At 44.1% G+C, this 22,100-nt stretch overlaps 1 protein-coding gene and 2 long non-coding RNA genes across 3 annotated transcripts; all 3 read left to right on the top strand.

The window, feature by feature from the left end:
* The first annotated feature begins 782 nt into the window (after nt 1-782).
* Nucleotides 783-3,280, top strand: LOC136523111 (uncharacterized). Its single transcript, XR_010776101.1, has 4 exons — nt 783-857; nt 1,527-1,667; nt 1,929-2,006; nt 2,807-3,280. It is a non-coding gene; the product is annotated as an uncharacterized lncRNA (long non-coding RNA).
* Nucleotides 3,281-3,673: 393 nt separating this feature from the next.
* LOC136523110 (uncharacterized) lies at nt 3,674-4,682 on the top strand. Its single transcript, XR_010776100.1, has 3 exons — nt 3,674-4,112; nt 4,357-4,447; nt 4,619-4,682. It is a non-coding gene; the product is annotated as an uncharacterized lncRNA (long non-coding RNA).
* Nucleotides 4,683-21,001: 16,319 nt separating this feature from the next.
* LOC136523660 (uncharacterized) lies at nt 21,002-21,478 on the top strand. The gene has a single exon (XM_066517269.1). The coding sequence runs from the start codon at nt 21,002-21,004 to the stop codon at nt 21,476-21,478; it is 477 nt and encodes a 158-aa protein (XP_066373366.1).
* The last annotated feature ends 622 nt before the right edge of the window (nt 21,479-22,100 follow it).

Here is a 22,100-nt window from a genome sequence, read left to right as displayed (position 1 = left end):
TTTGGTTTTGTTATGAAAATGCATTAACTAGCTAGAATATGAATGGATGGTTACAGTTTCCTAATATTAGATCAATATCAACTAATGAAGATACATTCTGTTGCTTTACGGTCTTAAGAGTTCTCTTACCATGAATATGATTATATGAGTGTGAGTTGCTAGCTTATTCTAAATATATGTGGTCACAGGTTACTTCTGTTGCCATGAAAAATATGTTCCAGCGATGGTTTAAGAATGTCCCTTTGGTTATTTTGTTACAAGGTTGGAGTTTCCGAGCATAAGAGGTAGTTGGCAAACATGCATCAAGGAATTTAGGGGTGCATGGTACATGATCCAGAGCTGAATTTTACAGTTGCATAACTAGGCTATTTGTTCTCTCAATTAGTGCTCAGTCCCACACTTTTTTAGATGTAGCTAACCACACACAGTTACGGCTTTAGTTCTATACCCACATTTTATTTACTTCTGTTTCCTCTCAATTGCAGCTTCAAATAACTTGGAACTCATTACCACTTCAGTTACTGAATCTGTTCTCTCCTCATTCGTTATATTGTAACCCCTTGCCAAGTTGCCACAAATATTTGTCCAACACTTGCACACATGTTGCTATGTGTGCTTTCTCGAATGTGCACACATGTTACTTTAGTGTGCTGTTAAAGTAGGGGTCTCTGTTTTTTTCAGTTAACGATCCTTTTCCCTATTTTAAAATGAGTTTCAGTCTTCTGCCAACAAGCTAAGAAATCCTTTTTTTTTTGGTTACATAAGGTTGTTGTCATTATTCAGATTACTCTATGGGGAATAAGGAGTGCTTTGCCGACTCCAAGACGCAGACGATGCAGCTAGGTGGACATTACATGGTCAACGCCTATTTCTTTCTTTGCTTAATTTTCTGAACGCTGAAATGGATATTTGAGAGTTCAAAACAATTTTCTGCATGATGGACCCTGTCAAAATTTCTGCTACCTTTATTTTTTTAGTCACTTCCGCCTTACCCTCCTCCCTTTAAAATATGATGCTGAATGAAAATAGTGCAGATTAAAAACAGAACTGTGTTAGGATAAACCATAACACGGTTGCTTCACAGGTTGGCAACTTGCCAGATGGCTCATTTATAATAAGGAATGTTTCTTTTCGGTGCATGGAGCAGATACTGAGTCTAGAAAATTCAGTCTCAATCTCTTTTCTGCATATCTCAGTGCCAGTGTATGTGTTTTTGTTTTTTGAACCAGCCATATTATAACACTAAGATGTCAATAATCTTGCGCTATCAAATTTGGTCTTTGTATACGGGAATCATACTAATAGCATGTTGTTACTGTTACTAAGATCCTAAGTTTTGTATATGCCATGCTACACTATTCATGTCTATGGTCATTCCAGATATAGCAGTCCACATATTTGCCTCAGAAGTTAACTTTAAATATATGTGCTAATACTCTAGAGAGCTTGATAAGCTGCATGCTTGCCACCCAAAGTTTAGCTTATCAATTCCTAATGGTCTTAGTTCACCTTCCTTTTGTCTTCAGGTTCTCAGGTAATATGTGGTTACCTTTTCTCAGGTGGCAGCTGCCAACGCAGGCCTCTCCATGACAAAATTTGTTCATGCCGGTTTTCATTGGAGAATTTGATGATTTCAGAGGAAGATTGTTCATGTTTCTTGATTATTGGTATTTTCGCACCATCTCCTTTATCAGTTCTACCTATTTCACGATACATTTTCTATGCAACTGCTTGCTGTCTAAGATGATGCAACCAAATTGACTAATTGGACAATGTCCGTATACTGTACAATTAAAAAGTGACAAAATGTATCCAGTTAGTCCTTCGCTCTATCGTGTACCTCAAAAAATGCACAAAATGAAATCAAAAGATATTTGTTGTGTCATCATATTTTTCAACGCCAATTCTAATATGGCTCTATTTTGTAGGTTGGGCTCCCTTAATCATCCAGGGGGAACACCTACTCAATCCTCGGGAGGACACCTAGGGTTCAGTTCATCGTTTTGGTATGTTATCCTCTTCCTCTGCCTCCCTTAGATGTTAGTTTAGATTATTTCATAATAATAGATCGAAATGCTGCCTACTTATGTACTCATATATATGTCCTTTCCTTTGTTTTCTGTGTTCAAATAAGGTGTAATATGTGTTCAGATGGCGTGAAGATATTCAGAATCAAATTCCAAATTGTTTTGGATATCTTATTGGATTTCGCAGTTTCCTGTTCCTCTAATTGAAGATGGTATCAAGTTTGAGCTGGTCCAAATATGCTTATTTAACTATCGTGCAGTACATGCTCCTTGCTGCTGCCGACCCACTTATGACTTATCTCGACATATACGCTGTATAAATAGTTGTACAACAATACCACTATTGTTTATTTATAGCTCACTGCTTTCCTGCAAATTTGCGTCAATGTGAGCTATAGGATTTTGACCATCTAGAATGAACCATGCTGCCATTAAGGGGCCCACTATGCATCGTTGTTCTATTTGTCCTATAAAGTCAAACAACTGTAAGGCCTTTTTCTTTTATCATGCATTATATTACCTTACAATCATTCCAGTTTATTACATCACACATGCTAGCCATTCCATGCAGGACAGAACCAACATCTACTTGGTTTTTCGGTTGCCATGCATAGTGTTTTTATTACATGATAATTGAATCAATGTTCTGTTGCAAGCGACAACATTTCCAAAAAATCGTCGGCTACTACAGCACATGTGCTTCGAATTCAGTAGTATAGTTGAAATGTTTAGAGTTTTCATAAATACAGGTCTAATGAGCTCCTGATTTTATTTTCTAGCTTCCTCCTCTATACCGCTCAAGGTTTGTTTAGCTGATCACAGATGTCAGCTGCTACCCTGCTGCCTAAAGGTTAATTTTCTTTATTGTTTTTAATTTACTTCAGTACATGTGTCTTTGGTTCTCCAAATAGGAGGTCTTTCGTTTGCTTCCATACGTCATGATTTCAACTTCCTATTTCTGCTCCCTATCCCAAAATGATGTACAACATAAATGAGTATGAGTTCCCTAGCTGAACTTATTTTCTAACTTATCTCTGTGTTTCGTTTTGCTTCACATAATGTTTGCAAACTACAGCCGACCTGCACATGTTTTGTGGGCATAGTTTCTAAGAAAATATGCTAGATAAGGGGAAGTCAGCTGATGATCGATTCATCAGCAACATTAGTTGTTGCTCTAAATTTACGTACTCCATGTATTTCAGTTGAGTTGTTTGGTTATTAGATAATTGAGACATCAGAATCCATTGCCTTTGACTTTGATAGATCCTAGAACTCATGGATTAGTTTGTTTACGAATATTTGACACTCCTACAACATGTTGTATAGAATATGTGTGCATGTAGATAGATAACTACCTCAGGAACCTTAGTTAGCTAGGTGGACTGAAAGGGCCACCAAGTTTGATAAACTCTGTTAAGTTTCAGCCATCAATCATGGGCTTGGTGCTAATAGAAAATCAAGCCGATCATCCTGCATATATAGCTTTGCCTGTAGTAATTATAGATATTGATAGAAGTTATTAGTTTAAAATTCAACTAATGATGATGATAGTGGACTCAACAGTTTATAGTTCGGTTTAGATAATAGTCATAAATGGAACTGCTGCTAGAAAACTGTTGTTGGTGACTGTTGGAAACAATACAGATTCTATTCAAGGATTGGAAACTAAACAGGGAATATAAAATGTTTTCCTTTCATTGGTTGCTGCATCGGCCAAGCTCCAACTGCGTCCAAAGGTCACGCTTCTATTGCACCCGTAAAAATGTATTCTCATTCCCCAAGCCCCTCCCTAGAACCCTCCTCTTCTTTCTTCTATTGTGTTGCTGATTGGTGTTGGCCTGTGTTTGCTCCACCAGGTACGCCCACCCTTTCGCTTCCCTTCCTGCTGTGCCAAGCCGAGCACCCAGACCCGAGCCTAATCCGTTTGTATTCGGATCTGATCTAATTACAGCCTATTGTGCCTACTAATCTCACACTTTGTTTCAATTCAGTTGTTATACGTCCTGGTGCCTAGGGATCAAGTGTACATGCAATTCACACTACTGCCTAGGCTTATTTCATACAGAGAGGGTTATGGTCATGAAGGTGAGCCATTTATTTACTTAGTGTGTCATAGTTCTTCTCAGCAGTAGTTTCCTCTAAGATCTTACTTTCGGGTGTTGTTAGTTTTTCTACAGCCTTGCAATAGTCCATGCCAACAGCTGCGCATATATATAGTGTGAAGCCGATTTGTTCTTAGTAATTCTATTACATGAAATCTTTCCCAACAAATGCATCTGTATCCCGCTATATGAATCGTTACCTTTGTTTTATGGATACCTGGTTTTAGGCAAAGCTCTTTTGAAGATAAAAACAAGGATATCATACTAATGGAAACAGAGAAAGCCTACGGAGTGGTACTGAATGCTGTGCTCGAATAGGTGGGGATCAACATGAACCTAACCTCTTTTTATGATTCCAATTTCAACCAACCTGCACATATATGGTACTGCTTATAGTGTTTCTAAATCTGAGGTTTGTGCAGGTTAGTTCAACAATACCCTTTGAGTATGGTAAATGCATCCAAAAATTGTTTTCATTCGTTGCTGTAGCTAAATCCTTAACTGTACCCTCCTATGATTGTGTCTGATGGATGCCTGTGATTTGAGATTTTTGAATATTGGTTGCTCAGGTAAATTTGTTAGGGTTCTTTACTGCAATATATACTTACTGCTTCAGTAACTTCGCACAGATTTTTTGCACTCTTATTATCTTTAAAGCTTCTCACTTATTCATATATTCTAGGATTAGATTGATCTGAAAAATGGGAAAAGAAGTGAACAACCATAATCCTATATCACAAAGCAACTGCTGATATACGATGAATGGAATATGATTTGTGAATGTTAGCTTGTCTTAGAAGGGGAGCCTTGGCGCAGTGGTAAAGCTGCTGCCTTGTGACCATGAGGTCACGGGTTCAAGTCCTGGAAACAGCCTCTTGCAGAAATGCATGGAAAGGCTGCGTACAAAAGACCCAAGTGGTCGGACCCTTCCCCTGACCTTGCGCAAGCGGGAGCTACGTGCACTGGACAAATGACAGTTCTGGTACTCTAATTAGTTTCAACTAATATTAATGCCTTTCGAAATCCAAGTCACCGATGTGCTTAATGAACACTTCTGGTTCATTTAAACCTTAAACGTTCATAACTTGACTTTCTTTTTACATAGTGCATAACCTGCTACAAATTAAAGCAAATGTTCCCATCAGCTATTTTTATTTTCTGAGGAAAGTTCCGCTTCACTAAATAAGATAGCAAATGAGGTCAATCAAAATTATTTTGTCTTATCATAGAATGAATCCATGTCTCAGTACTGTATTCAAGCAAATCACTCTTGACAGTACTGAGACAAATGCATCGTCTACTGCATGTATCTCCGATCATATCTTCATGCATAGTTTGAGGTGGCCACATACTTCTACAGTTAAGCTATAGTATTTCCCTTTCCTTAAAGAAAAGGCTTCCCTTCTTGCTAATAACACACCTAATTACTATAGTTCCAGAACATAGGTTGAAACACAATAGTGTCTTGCTGCCAGACAGGTGAACCATTAGCATTGTAGCCCCAAAAAATATGATCTTTTTTTACTGACATGTCATCTATTGACATATTCATATAATATCTAATGCATATTACAGGCTTCAGCCACACCTGTTCAAAGCACGGTACATCCATCGGTCCTCTGTGGAAGCACCACAAAACAGCAAAGGTACTACGTCACCATCGTATGCCAATTATCTGTACCCAATACAAAGGGTACATCATGAGTTACCATCGCCATTAACCAATTTCAGATACACATCAACAATACACAGCCATTGGAAGACTAACCGCATACAACATGCACCCAGATGAAATTACAAAAGAGATTGCAGTACCATTTAACTTATATGTCGCCATTTTCAAGGTAACATATATACCACCAAAGCTTTATCGTCCATTTAAGCAAAGCGAATCTACAAGCAAATCTGCTTTCACAGCATACGCTCCATGCAGCGAGCTTTGACTTGGAGATGTTACCGTGATGCAAACAGCATGAATTGGCTCATCTACCGTGGATGGCAGGTACATTCACCATGCCATAAACTGACACAGCTAACAGTCATCATGCTCTACATTTATCTGCAAAACTGTGACTTTTTCTGCTATAATTTGGAGTGCTTTTTAAACAAGTATTTTTTTTACAGTAGATAGATCCAAACTTAATGTTTCGGCAACCATTTTCCCTATTGATTTCAGATTGATTGACATTTTGTTTCCACATCCTAGGCGCCTGTGTGGCTCCAGCCTTCATCTGTGCCACTTCAATAGGTATGTTTCTCTTGCACACAAACAGAAGGCGTATGCCTGTCCCTTCAGCATTCCACTTCATTTGGTCCTCTGAACCCCCATTCTCTGCTTTTGTTTCGTACCAGAATATGTGCTCCTTACAGTGAACAGTGCATAAAAACAACCAAACGCCAACATCTACAACCCGTTTTGTTGGTCTGGATTTGTATGGGATTAAGCTCTAAGGACTCTTTGGATCATGAATCTAGCACATGATAATTGTACATGAATGTGTAACTTTGAAATTAGTTGAGACACCTGCATTTGTTACCTTAGGTTCACATAATGACCACATTTACTTTGCTTTGTTACGAAGCTGTAGTTGGGCCTTAATGAATTGTGAAATATCGATCGGATGATTCATGTTGTCTTTGAGGTTGTATGGAGAGAAGATAAGACAGTTGTAAACATTGCCAAGACATGTTTTCTATTTACAGCACATACACTTACCCGACGCGCGCAAGGGCGCGCGCATTCCACTAGTTTACCCAAACAAGCCGGAAATGGTTTCCCGACAGAACCAACGTCCACGTCGCCCAAAATTTTTCTGACCGTCTGATCTTACAGTCGTGCGTCCCAGATCCCTTGGAGGGGATTCTGTCGAAAGCGGATTCTCGTGCTCCTCTCTGGCTTCTCCCGGTCCTCCTCTGCTTCCTCCGCTTCTCTTCAGAATCTAGAGAAGCAAATATATATCCCAGCTGCCGCTTCTCCATCTAGCTTCTAGCCCCCTCCTCTCTCCTCTTTGTTCTCTCTCGCTCTCCCCATCTCCCTCCGACGTGGCTAGCGCGATGGTGCGAGCGGGCTACGGCGGCGGCGCCCCTCCTCCTCGTTCTCCTCCTCAGCCCTCCTTCACCTACCTCCGTTTCTCCCTCCCCTTCCTCTCTCTCTCTCTCCCCTTCCCATCCGAGGCGGCGGCGGACGCGACGCAGCGGCGCCCCTTGCAGGCGGCCCGCCGGTGTGGGTGGGGCCCCGCAGCCCCCTCCCTCCCCCATCCTCCACGCGCGGCCTCCTCAACGCCTCCTCCCCTCCCTCCCCCCCATCCTCCGCGCGTGGGCTCCTCAACGCCTCCTCCCGCCGGGGAACGTGTGCTCCTCTGGTTGCCGAAACCCTAGCTACCTATACGCATGCTGCAAATTGGTTACATGCTTGCCACTTCTTCTGATCTGGTTTCGTTTTTGTTTTTTCGGATTGCTTTCAGCATCCTTGCTTCTCTTCCTTAGGGTTTGTCTACGATTTAGGTACAAAGGAAGGGAGTTTCGTTGTGCTGTTGTTGTAGCCTTTTCAACATATATACGTATATGCCTAAGCTGCTGATTTATTTATTTTCTACTAAGCATATGCCATTGCTGATGATGTAGCTATTCCAATTTCAGTGTATGACAATGTGTATGAGGTAACCTGACCATATTTCCATGCCATTGCTATTTTGCATTTTCTGTCCACCATATTTCAATGCCATTGATGCTAAAAAAATACATGCAGTTTGTTTAAAGATAAGCTTGCGTTGTCATGAACAATGATTTTTTTTTTCAAACATGTGCTTACTCTTTGTGTTCTTAACGAAAAAAAAATCCAAGTGCGTACGTTTAGGCCTCTCAATTTTAGCTTACATATGTCGACGTTGTTTATTTTCCATTGTTTTCCCATTACTGATGAGCCATGACTATATTTTGTTCAAAATCGGCTTTGCATTTGTTTATATCTGATCAGCTTCGCTTATCAGCCTTATATAGATCTCATTTGTGTAAACCTGTAATTTAAGCACCATAGCTCTGGCCTTCATTTCATTGTAGTTTGGTTTCAAGTTTTCGTTTGTGCTTCGCCTTTGCTCCTCTTTTTTACATCCTTATAATTATCCTGCCCTGTCTCTCTTCACTTATTCAACTGAACCTTACATAATCAATTACTCCACTAGCTTTACCATGTTTCTAATTTAAACCATCAGGCAATCGTTCTGCATGTTCATCGGTTTGTCAAAGTTGAGGAATTGTGGAGAATCACTTTTGATAACTGCATCTGAGTGTTGTTAAATTGGACGGCAGCATATTTTCCAAACTAGGTGTATCCTCTAATTGGCTGAGGCAAATTTCAGAAATGAAATAACCAAAAATTTATCACCATGCTTAATCCCAGATGTAAGTTACCTGTTGCTCAGACCCTAAGGTCATCAGGATGGCAACCCTACTGCCACAACTATTTGAGAAAGACTATTCCCTGACACCACCTTGTTGGTTACTTACGAGGCAAGAAAATAATAACTTTGTACTTAAGTAGCGTTCTCCCCTACAAAAACTGAGGAGAAGCAGGGTCCACGTCACCCGTGCCAGCCGGACCAGCGCCGCCGGCTCACGGCGCGAGGCGCTGGCGGGCCGCGACGGCGCTCCCAGGTTGTGCTGCGGCGCCGTGCCTGGTCCTTTTTTTTTTCTTTGTTCAGCCTGTGATGAAAAGTCCTTGCCTGTTGCTCCGGGATATGATATGATGTTTATTCGCTTGTGAGGTACTGGGCATGACCTGTTACTTATATTATGCAATTGCTGAGAGTGGCTAATTTCTCGGCATGCCTTGAAGCTCCAGGTCGATGAACAAATGATCATTGGCATGTTTTTGAGGCTTTTAAACATCCTGTTTTCATTGAAAGAAATTCTTACCTTCTCCATTACTGCGATAGAAAGTTTACAAACCTTTAAAAGAACATGTTGGTTTACAGAGAAATGTCACTGCAAATTGCTATTATTTATCTAGCATTCTACACTGTATTTTTTGCATCTCCTTTTACCTAGGTCAATTGGTTATTCCTGTTTTTCCCCATGTCTTCCTACCTATTCTCTTTTATGTATTTTTTGGAAGGCGCCAATGAGAGTTGTTATTTGTTGCCTATTCAGTCACAGACTATGAAGCTAGAACTACCTCTTACTTATGAAATCTGAACTCCTAAGGTCGTTGCCTGTGATGATTTCCTCATTTGTCTAATCTGAGCTCTGCCTTTCCTATTTCATTGCATACTTGCTTACATTTTTTCCTTTCTTCGGCCTGTGATAAAAAGTCCATGCCCGTTCCTCCAGGATATGATCGGATGTTTATTCGCTTGTGAGGTACTGGGCATGATCTGTTAGTCATATCATGTAATATCTCAGTGTAACTGATTCCTTAGCATGCCTTGAAGCTCCAGGTTAATTAACAAATGATCATTGCCATGTTTTTGAGGCTTCTAAAAATCCTCTTCTCATTGAAAATAAATTCTTACCTACTCCATTACTGCGATACAGATTTTGTAAACCTTTAAAAGAACATGTTGGTCTACAGAGAAATGTCAACGGGAATTGCTATTGTTTATGTAGCGCTCTGCGCTTTTTTTTTGCATCTCCTTCTACCTAGGTCAATTGGTTATTCCTGTTTTTTGCCATCTTTTCCTATCTATTCTGTTTTCTGTATTTTGGAGGCACCAATGAGAGTTGGTATTTGTTGCCTATTCAGTCGCATACTATGCGGTTAGAACTGCCTCTTACTTATGAAATTTGAACTCCTGAGGTCGTTGCCTATGATGACTTCCTCCTTTATCTAATCTAAGCTTCGCCTTTCGTATTTCATCGCATATTTACTTATTATTTAGGTAGTTTTACCGCATCAGATATGTGTGTTACCTTCACTAAAACATAGATCAGAGTAGTCTTAGTTGTATAGGCTGTATTAGCATTTGTCTGACTGAGAATTGAGAGAATTTTTAGACTACACAGCAAAACAGAGGCTGGCTATGCTCCCTATGATATGTTAGTTTATTTGTGTTATCATATTTGATGATCTATTGATCTGTCCTTCAATTTTTTTGTTATTTCTGGCTGTGCTCTCGTCAAAACTGTGTCACCTCCAGTTTTCTTGGTAACCTTTCCTATCCGTGTGACTTCAGGTACGTTGCAGTGGTGTATTCTGCATTCCAGTTTTCTTGGTATTGTTTTTGCAATTTAGTGACCATCTGCTACCTCGGAGACATAAGGCATTGCAAAATCTTGAAACTGCCCCACTTCAAATTGATTTCGAACATATTTTTTTTAGTTTACAAACCATCGACGTTGCCATTATCCGGTGCAATCTAACATTAGCTCGAGTGTGCTCATAGTCACAACAAAAGACATTTATATAATCTACATGCACATGTAGGTCAAAGTGATAGCTGACAAGGGTGACCCAATAATGAATCTGCTACCACAGTGAGGTTGGACTCCTATGGAAAGGAAGAAAAAAAAGATCTGGACGAGTACCTAGGTAATCCCTTGGTCATCTCTTTCATGTTCCCTTTGTCTGATTTAGTGATTTCACAGTTTGGTTCGCATTTGTTTGGCAGTGGAATTTCTATCAGTTTGTAGTATTTGGTTGCTTCAAATAGATAAGTTTCTGCAACGTCCTAAACAGTTCCCTAAGTATTGACAACTTTTTCTAAGGGATAGTGCAATGTATAACTGATTTTTTTTCTGCACAGAATGTCGGCTTTTCTTGTGCTCCCTTTTGTTTGTCAAGTATCAGGCTTTATCTTAGATGGTCATGATGATTGATCAACAATGGACTCATGAGGGAATACCTAAAGAGCTAAAATCTATTATGTTAGCAGATTGGAGATAAGTAACAGTGATTGTTCTCTAGCTTATCAGTTTTCAAGAATACTTGACTGCACACTGTAGATGTTCAGCAGAGTCAAATTAGGAAGTGTGCTTGCATGCTTTGTATTAGGTGTTTGCATCAGTTGATATTCAAGGGAAATGCTTGTGGCTGCAGTATATGTTATGTTTTAGTAATAACGCAATTTGATATCACAAAAGGCCAACTACACTACGCTTATCAGGTAGTCAAATTTGGCAATCGACGTCTCAGTGACATACTTTGGACATGTGTTCATTTCCTCCCTTTAGTTTCCCATCATTGATTCCCACGTCTTTTTAAGTTCTTTTCGTTACGATCTCAGTGTGTCATATATAAATGTCTCAGTTTGAACTGTACCTTGATGATCCTATTTTAACTTATTGGGATCATATATCTATTCTGATTGGTGTTTCAATTCTGAGGTCCTGTTCGATTACTTTTTCATATTTGTATTTACACTGATTTTCTATAGCTTTCGATTTGCTGTGTGCAACTTGATATTTTTGGGTGAACCAAATGTTCTTTGCAACATGTGTAAGTTATTATTGCATATGGTCCTATTTTCACAAATTTATATTCTAATATGAGCTATAAGAAATTTATGCAGGCTTAGATTTTCTTCAAGAGTAATCTGATCTAGGCTTTTGGTTTTCTTTTCTACCAACAGTCAACAATAGCGCAATTATACATAGCAAAATGAAAGCTCCTCTAGAAACAGCAAAACTACCCCAGAGAGGAGTAGCTTCCTGATGGCCACGACCAAGAGATGGCAAATAGCCTACAACCTTCTTCCCCACCTACCACCCTTTCTGCGAGTGCTATCAGTGGGAACCGGGGTAACGTCCTCAACTTTTAGGATAGGTAGTAAATGATGTAGAAGTTTATGGAAAATTTATAGAATTTCAAGACACATACCAGAGAGCATTTGCGTCCGAACGGTGCTCATAGATAGCATAATCACATCAAATCCCCAAATAAGATATCTAAATATACGGAGTTATTTGTTAAAACAGGTGGTCAGTTAACAGTCTATAGTCTGTTTATGCTTGATGGTTTTGTCATATATTTCTTTTTTTATGTAGTGAAATCAAATTGGAGGAGGCTGCTATTCTGCATTACACCTACACATAATTCTCAGACCTAACCTCAATGAGGGATAGGTGTAGCTACAAGCCAACTAAAGAAGATGTGAAGCATGTCTTATCTTGGAATTTGACCATTTGGTGAGCTGTCTTTTCTTCCCTTTCTTGTATCTGCATGGCATCTATTGTTTCCCTATGGGTACAGACCACCTTGTCAAGATCATAAACTATTTTCTGGCAGAAATGTTGAAATGGTACATTTATTCCATTAAAGTGATATGATGTAAAGAATGAGAGGGGAAGAAAAATGGCTAGATGGTTTGTTTACCTTAGAAATGCCTGTGGAAACTGTTGGGGGTGGAAACAATTCCAATTTTCCCAATATGCATGTACTATCTTCTTTAAACTAAAATGGATGTAATTATTTTTAAAGCAGATACAGAGGTGCTGGGACATTGCTCAAGCACAACATTGTACCCTTGTTTGTGTGCCATATGCTAATCACATAAATACTTCCCGTGGTCCATTCTCCATTACACAATGTATAGCCAGCCATGCCATATAACCATACAGCTGTCTTTTGAATGCCCCTCTTTCTTACTCTGATTTTGCCAACTTCTTTAGCTAAAGGACCAATTTGGTCATTATCCCGAAGTTCTTAGCTATACATTTGCCAAAAAAGAAAAGAAAAAGAAAAGGAAATTGATATGCCTCTTATTAGGTAGCATTATGCATAGGTAGCTAATTGGGTAACTAACTTGGGAGCGCTAATGAATCCTGCATTGTGCTCTGCCATGGCAGGCCTCTATAATTGCATCAGCAGTGACTGAGGAGGAGATGAGGAACTGGTAACACTCTTAGCCCTCTGCTTCTGTTTACCAAGCACCAACCATTCCTCCCTATCCTACCTGAATTAAGAGAGATCACGCTGGTCTAACTACCTACTATTTTTAAACTGATTGTCTTTGCTGCTGCATAGAGTGACAACATGGAACAAGATGGCTGCTTCGTCATTTGGCGAGATGTGCGAGGTTATATTTATCACATCAGACGCGGCCGTGATTGCCTTGCCATCTCAATCCTATGTACATATATACCAACGGTTCCTAGGAAACACACACCAGTCTCTTTAGAAACTTAGTCGTGTCACTCTGTATATACTCATTATGTCGCTAATTCAACTATGCTTAATCTACTATGGCTGTGTAATGTTACCAACTACTTACCTATCTATTTGACTGCTAACTCGGTTTCTACATTGAAAGATTCAATATATATTTTCGAATGTGAACTTACCTATGTCTACCAACGCGCGCAAGGGCGCGCGCCTTCCACTAGTGTGATTCTATTGTGCAGCAACTCGCCCCTGCCTACGGCTCTCTTGCATGGCAGGTAGAGCAACACCGTCCCCCTGGAAACTGGGCAGCAGGTATGCTCTCTTTTTTAATCCTGTTGCATCTCAATTGATCGAATAATCATCCCATTTTGTTTTTTAAGGAAAATGGACGCTAGACCCATTTACTTTGGATTTTGGTGTTTGATGACCAACACAATCAAATTAGACTAATGAATTTGCAAGTGGTTGTTTTGTAGTTCAATAGGATGCAAGACGTGACTCGGACGAAGACGACGTGATGATATGATGATCAACACCACAAGCAAGACCTTAGGAGCACAAGGGAAGACCCAAGATATTAAGCAAAGTCTAAGCACGAAGATATGAACTAGGCCGCACGTAAGATCGCGAAGAAACGAGCTCACAGAAGTGACCGGACGCTGGACCGGACGCCGGAGGAAAGTGACCGGACGCTCTGATCAGTGGCTCAGCAACAGCAGGCGTCAGCAGCAGTGACCGGACGATGAACAAGTAAAACGACCGGACGCATCGATGACACTGTTCATCAGCCCGGCAACACACTCAGCATTGACCGGACGCTGGCGGCAAATCGACCAGACGCAGGACAACAACGTCCGATCGAGTACAGAGAGGTTCCAGAGCGGCGAAATTGCGACCGGACGCGTCCGGTGGCAAGTGACCGAACGCTAGAAGCGTCCGATCAGTTGTTCGCGGCTCCAACGGTCGGGACGACCGGACGCGTCCGATCAGGACGACTCTAGCGTCCGGTCAGTAGCAGAAAAGCGGGATTTCATCCCCAACGGCTACTTTCTCAGTGGGGCTTATAAATATAACCCCCAACCGGCCATTTGGTATGCGTGGAGCTAAGGAAACATACCAAGGGTGTTGATACACCATTTTAGTGATCTCCACTTGCATAGTGCTTAGTGTTTTATTAGGTGATTAGCATATGTGCTTTGCGAAGTGCTTAGGTTGATTAGACCACCGCTTATGCGCTTGCTCTAGGTTTAGGCCTAGTGTTTAGTGAGGTTTGCATATCTCTTACCACTCGGTGCTTGCGCGCACCATTGTTGTACATCGGAGGGGCTTGTAGTCTTGCGAGATCACACCAACCGTGTTTGTGGTGTGGCCGCCACCGTGTACCGGAGGGAACAAGGTCCGCGGCGTTTCGGCCGGAAGCTTGATAGTGAAGACGGCGGGGAGCATCCGGGAGAGGCTTACCGAAAGGCATGTCAGAGACCCACTTGCGCGTGGGGAAGGCCCGAGGCTATCCACGGAGTTACCCGACCAGGAGCTTGGCCCTTGCGAGGGATTTCTTGCAAGGGGCTCCAACGAGGACTAGGGGAAGCTTGCACGCTTCTTGATACCTCGGTAAAAATACTGGAGTCGTCGACGGGAGTTTGCATATCTCTACCTTGCTCTTTAGCTTCCGCATTTACATTGAATGCTTTACTCCTTTTGCGGTAGAGATAGCAACACACTAGTAAAACTGTAGTTGCACATTTAGATAGTTTATCTTTTACATAGATTTTGCTAAGGTTAGAAAAAGAGTTCATAGTTTAAAAGTTATAATTTTAAGTTGCCTAATTCACCCCCTCTCATAGGCGTCACGGTCCCCTTCAGTTTTCCTAGCCATGTCTGCAAGCCTGCAACCGTAAAGCCCTTTAGCTTAACCAAATGATTTTCTTTGCCTTATTATTTCACAACTATGTTAGCTGCCAACTAATTAAATAGTTCAATCCTTGCCATTGGTAATGCTATGGATCATGGACGAGAGGGTAGGCTACCCACCTGTTCTATTATTCCTTACTGATGGTCGTGACGGTACCTAAATCGATACATTTTTTTTGTTCTTAAGGCTAATATCAGGTGTCTGATCTTGCCTGCACTGAGTACCTGATTACTGATAATCTGATCCACTGCCGTCTGTGTATATTCACCAACGAGTAAAATAGCTTCTACCTTCAGTTGGTACCCTCTGTTTTCAGTACAAAGACATTGCATTTCCAGAGCACATGAACAATAATCCAATTGCCTCTCAATTGATGAAATAGTTATCCCTTTTGGTTTTCTTGGTGATGCACCGCAAGTCTGCAACCGTAAAAGCCTTTAGTTTAGGAAAATGGTTTACTTTGCCTTCTTAACTCAGTCCAACGTCAACTGCAAACTAATTAGATAGTCCAATCCTTCAGCTTACATATACAACTGCATTATTTGTCAATACTTGATCAGTAGCAATGTATTCAAGTGCTGGCAAACATATAATACTCTCTTCAATGCTTCAGTCGGCACAAAATGAGTCTCCATATACAACTGAAATAGCACTGCACTATGCCAACAGTATCCGACCGAATGAGAGTCCATCTGTAACTAATTTTACTAATATTTTTTCCCATGTATAGTTGTATGATGTGCTATAATTCTGGCTTACTGGCCCGTGCCGCACGGGGATACCTGCTAGTTATAACTATACAAGGGCATGTATGATCCAGAGACAACTTGCCGTCCGTACGATGATGTCACACCACATATAGACGACTAAACAGACAGCTTGTACAGTATGGTTGTCTGTTTAGTTATCTGTTAACTAATGTTTGTATGTAGCCATGATCAAATGCAAATATGATTCATATATATCATTGTGTTGCTTATATTATTGTTAAAAAGATCAAACATAAATAAGATGATCATGGTTACAATATATAGAAATACTATGTTGAAAATAGATCAAGCATAAATATATTAAAAATAGATGAAAAGTAAAAAGAAAAAGTATATACAAATACTATGTTGTCCCTTATATCTTGTATGATGTACTTCTGTTCACTCGCGACTTAGAGATTCTTAGAGCATCTTCAACTGTCTCCCTTTTCTAACCCCAATAAAAAAAACTGTTATTTTGAAGATCTTATAGCTTCAGCAGTTCCCTAAACCTAACCCTAATGAGATTTTTTTCTCAGTCCTTAAATCATAGCCTCCTACCCCTCAAATAAAAGGGAGACCTCTCCTCCCCTAATCCACTATTTTTCTCATTGGAGATTGGATTTTCTCGTTCTGCTGGAGAGAATACATTCAAAATCCCAAAACACGTTTTGTATCTCTCCCAATAACTAGTTTTTTGGAGTTAGAGTTTTCTTCTATTGCTGGAGATGCTCTTACCTCCTTTGCTTTTTCTCTCCTTATATCTCTTCTGTATTCTCTCTCCCACATCTTATCTCTCCCAGGATAGGCAAAAATCCATGGCTGGGCCTGGCCCCGAGTTCCTCAAGGCGGCAAAGGTGGCAAGGGTGTTTCATCCATGTTTTATTTCGTTCTATATTACATGACAATTTTGCAAACAACATCATGAAACTACTCATTGAGACTGGCCTAGGGCCAGTTTTAATTGGGGGTCATGAGAATTTTACGAGTATTAAATAAGCTGATGTGACATAATATTGGTGAAGAGAGTTATGATAAAAGTTTCATAGGATGAAACTTGTCTACACTATTTTCAACATGGGAGTCGAGACTAGCCTTATTGCACATCTCCTAAAACTCTATATAGATATCTCCTATTATTAGTAATATAGCATTTTCTTCTCTCCCAACATATTACCAATTATATTTAAAGTGGATAGGGAAGAAGAGTGGATTTTTAAGTAACTACTTAAAACTTTTAGGTATTGATGATAGGATGAATAATTTGTTGGAGCAACCACAATCTCTTATATTGGATATTTGTAGTTATGGGGATGGAGTAATCCGTTGGAGATGCTCTAACACAATGTCACCACCCCGTCCCACTTGGTCCCAACAGCTAGAAGTGGAAACGGTTGTCCATGTGGGGCTTGATCTCCCCCATCATATTGTCGCAAGGAGCCAAAGACCCAGAGCTGCCATAGCCCTCCTCCCCCAAAATATTTCCTCCATGGATACACTTAAAGGATAGCCTAATTTCGTCTAGAGGTAAAAGATGATTACAATTTACAAATTTATGATATGCAAGTTTCACATTGTCGGGGACCTAATACTGGGGTACCCAATGAGGTGGAACTAATAACCATCGAACGTTGACGCTTCCGATCAGACAAGAACGCTACTACGCTTCTTGCCCGAACGACGAAAGATTAGCTCCACCTCGCCAGACCCCCAAGGGCTGGCTCCGCCTCGCCCGATCCTCGAGGGCCGGCTCCGCCTCGCCTGACCCCCGAGGGCTGGCTCTGCCTCACCCGGCATCCAGGGGCGGGCTCCGCCTCGCCCGACGTCTGAGGACAGGCTCTGTCCCGACCGATGGCTGAGGGCTGGCTCCGCCTCGCCTGATGACTACACCCAGCACCTTCATGCTGACAAGCACAGGGTACGACAGGACATTCGAGTCAACCGCCATACCAAGGACCATGCCCTGCACGCCTGTAGGAAGGTATCGTCAGGATACGATGGGACGGGCACTTTAAGCCCTTTTCAACCTAACAGTGCTCAAATAGTGTTGTAGGCGCCGACTTTTGTCCCACAGTGTTGTAGGCGCCGCCATCAGCCCCCGGGTGCGGATACTAACACAGGCATACGACAACCACTACGGTCCAGGGAGAGACTCGCACCATCTACAGTGACGGATGTACTGTCACCGCGCCGTCCACTCCCCACAGGGCCATAGGCCAACACCCTTGTCCAACACGCCACCCGGAGGGGCGGGACGGGACGCGGCCACTTGCTGATCCGGTAAGGGCATGGCGTCACTAGGACACGGGCACCCGGCGAATGTGCCACTCCCTGACACCGTCTGGCGGTGTCAGCAAGGCTGGCTCAGCGGAAAAGGAGGGCTCAACACCTTCGGAGGGGCTTCTTGGCCCCTGGGTCTGTAACCCCTGCTCCCCCTTGGTCTATAAAAGGGAGGGCAGGGCCCCCCACTAAGGGGACTGACTCTTGAGGGATAAGTTGAACACACATGACATACACAGCTAAGCAGCGACCAAGCTCTCGGCAACCTTTTCGATCATTCCATCAGAGACTTGGGACTCATCCCTCTCTCAACTGTTTTGTACCCCCTACTACGAACCATTTTTGGTTCTAATAACACGAGCAGCAGCAGCAAATTGGACGTAGGGACGTTCAGCCCGAACCAGTATAAACCTCGTGTCCTTTAGTGCACCATCGGGGCCTAACGCGCAATAATCATAAATTTACTAGCCGGTGTTTGTTCGAAACACTGACAGTTGGCGCGCCAGGTAGGGGAATTTGCGCATTCCAAATTAGGCCTCGGATGGCTAACCACGCAATCAGCTGGGTCCTAGGCGCACACGTGCGTTTCGGTGACCTAGACTTCATTGTCACACTGGGAGGAGAGTTGGCGCTGGCCCACGTGGCCGTCCAGTCTCTCCCCTCCGCCAACTTCAGCTACCGGAGGCTTGAGGGCTAGCCCGGCGTCTCCCGTGGACCCCAGCCGTCCAGGGAGGCCCCACGCTGCATCACCCTCTCTCCAGAACGCTCCACTCGGTGCGCCTCGATGGTGTTTCCATTCGGTCTCCGCAACACCGCGGCGACCGTAAGCCACCTTGTGGCCCAGCGCGTGATCCCGTTTCCCGCGAACAACGAGTTTGTGGGGATGATCGAAAGCGTCACAGAATCCCTCCACGGCCTCCTCGTAGAAGACCTGGGGTCAGACTCTGGTTCTGACTCTGGTAGGGGGAGCCATCATCCCTCCCGGGAATGCTTCATGGTAGAAACCTCCAAGGGACACGTCGAAAGTGCCTCCGAGGAGGAGGTCACCCCGGCAGGCAACCTCGGCGACAGGGCCAAAGGGGGAGCAGCGGCCCCACCTCACGTAAGGGTGGAGCAGCTAGAAGCCTGAAAGCCGGAAATAGACAAAACCGGACAGCAGCTTATTCGGGAGTATAAGAGGATTGACGAGGAGATCAGGTGCCGCGGAGATGGAGGGCACGCACGCACCATGGCCCGCGATGTGAACCGAAGGATCATCGCCGATGATGAAACCCTTCCCCGCTTTGCTCGTGCGAGCCAGAACATCGCCGTCGTGATGGCCCTGCTTCATGGCCTTCCAGAGGCCGCGACGCCCGAGGATCACCGCGTCCACCATGAGATTCGCACGCTACTTGAGCGTGCGGCAGCGCAGCAGGCGGAGAGCTCGATGTCTCCGCGACATGAGCCCGACGCCAGCCAGCGTACCCCCTTGGTGCTCCCCGCCAGGGATGCATCGGTCCACCAGGCATCACAAGGCGATGGGCAGCGCACTGCAATCCTGGTGCATCAACGTCTCGGCCACAACCGTGATGCACGCAGCACCCTCGATGCCCGCAGATGCGCTTACAGCGACCCAAGGGAAGGAGCCCACCGTGGCTATCATCCTCGATGTGGCGGACACTACGACAGTGGCGAAGACCGGAGCCCAAGCCCCGGCCTGCCAGGCCCTTAGGCCTTCGGCCATCACATCCTCAATGCTGCGTTCCCACCAAGGTATCGACCACCTACCAACATCCCTAAGTACTCCGGGGAGACAAACCCCGGACTTTGGCTTGAAGACTATCGGCTTGCCTATCAAGCCGGTGGTGCGGATAATGATGACTTCATTATCTGCAACCTTCCACTATTCCTTGCCGAATCGGCACGAGCGTGGTTGGAGCACCTTCCGTCCGACGCCATCTAGGGTTGGGCGGACCTAAGGGAGATCTTTGTAGGGAACTTCCAGGGCACGTACAAACGTCCTAGGAACCCTTGGGACCTCAAGAACTATCGCCAGAAGACCGGCGAAACCCTCCGCGGGTATATCCGACGCTTCTCCCGATAGTGCAATGAGCTCCCTAATGTCGCCAATGCCGGCGTGATAGGAGCCTTCCTGTCTGGGACAACCTGTGAGTCTTTGGTTCATAAGCTGGGACGTAAGGGCCCGCGGACCACCAAGGAGCTCCTGGACATCGCCACCAGCCATGCCTCAGGAGAAGAGGCGGTCGGAGCAATCTTCGACCATTCCAACAGCAAGGCAAGGCAGGACGAGGGTGCCGGCGAAGGCACCTCTAATCGTTCCGCCAAAAGGAAAAACAAAAAGCAACAGCGCGAGGACCCACTCATGGCTACTGCTGACCACAAGGGTGGTCGGAAGCCCACGGAGGGCGCTCCGAACCACTTCAAGAAAATCCTCGAGGGGCCGTGCCCGAACCACGCCTTCCCCGTAAAGCATCTACTCAAGGATTGAGGCCTCATGCGGAAGTTCTTGGCCGGAAGCGCCAACAAGGGGGAGCAGGGGAAGGAATCTACCCCCACTGTCGACGACGCCAAGGAGAAGGATGGCGGCTTTCCAACGCCGGACGGCTACCTCATAATCTTTCGAAGGCTCAACGGCCTATGACTCCAAACGTCATCAGAAGGTCACACGCCGCCAAGTCTACACGGCCCAGCCGGCCACACCTCTCTTCCTCCGGTGGTCGGAGTCCGCCATAACCATCGATCGGACCGACCATCCGAATGCCATCCCACATCCGAGAAGGTATCCGCTTGTCGTTGACCCGATCGTCGGCCCAAAGCGCCTCACCAAAGTTCTGATGGACGGAGGCAGCGGCCTCAACATGATGTATGCAAAGACGCTCGATGTAATGGGCGTCGACCGAACGCACCTCCGCCCAATCCGAGCGCCTTTCCACGGTGTCATCCCCAGAAAGCAGGCCACGCCACTTGGACAGATCGATCTGCCCATTACCTTTGGGGATCAGTCCAATTATAGGACTAATACCTTCACCTTTGACGTGGTAGGATTCCCCGGAACCTTCCACGCCATCTTGGGACGACCATGCTACGCGAAGTTCATGGCCATCCCCAACTATACATACCTCAAGCTGAAGATGTTAGGCCCACACGGGGTCATCATCGTCGGCACCTCCATCCAGTGGGCTTACGAGTGCGAAGTCGAGTGCTGTGGCCACGCCATAGCAATCATCGCCTCCAGGGAACTCGCTGCCCTTAGGAAGGAGGTCGTTGAAGAAGCGCCCGACGCAAAGAAATTGACTGGGTCGTTCGAATAGGCAGAGGGCTTCAAAGAGGTCCTCATAGACCCTAGCAGCTCCGAGGGTAAAACGGTACGCATAGGTACCACACTCTCCTCCTAATAGGAAAGCGCGCTCATCAACTTCCTCCACGACAACAAAGACATCTTTGCGTGGAAACCCTCGGATATGCCAGGCATCCCGAGGGAGGTCGCTGAGCATACCTTGAAAATCCACCTAGGCTCCAAGCCGGTGAAGCAATGCCTGCGCTGTTTCGACGAGGAAAAGCGCCGGGCCATCGGTGAAGAGATAGCAAAACTGCTTGCCGCCGGATTCATTAGGGAAGTACACCACCCAGAGTGGTTAGCAAATCCTGTTCTTGTACGAAAAAGAGTGGGGAATGGAGGATGTGTGTCGACTACACAGGTCTCAACAAGGCGTGCCCAAAAGACCCGTTTCCTTTACCACGCATCGACCAAATAGTCGATTCCACCTTAGGGTGCGAAACCCTCTGCTTCCTTGACGCGTACTCCGGCTACCACCAAATCGCAATGAAAGAGTCCGACCAACTCGCGACATCTTTTATCACCCCCTTTGGATCGTTCTGCTATGTCTCAATGCCGTTTGGTCTGAAAACGCTAGGGCCACTTACCAGCGCTAT

Source organism: Miscanthus floridulus, chromosome 18 (assembly GCF_019320115.1).
Source record: "Miscanthus floridulus cultivar M001 chromosome 18, ASM1932011v1, whole genome shotgun sequence".
Classification (NCBI taxonomy): Eukaryota; Viridiplantae; Streptophyta; class Magnoliopsida; order Poales; family Poaceae; genus Miscanthus; species Miscanthus floridulus.
Note: the sequence above shows the minus strand (reverse complement) of the source record. Positions and strands in the feature narration are given on the sequence as shown.

What these genes read in the sequence shown, in the direction of transcription:
- LOC136523660 (XM_066517269.1), top strand. Translation starts at nt 21,002, where the DNA reads ATGGACGGAGGCAGCGGCCTCAACATGATGTATGCAAAGACGCTCGAT.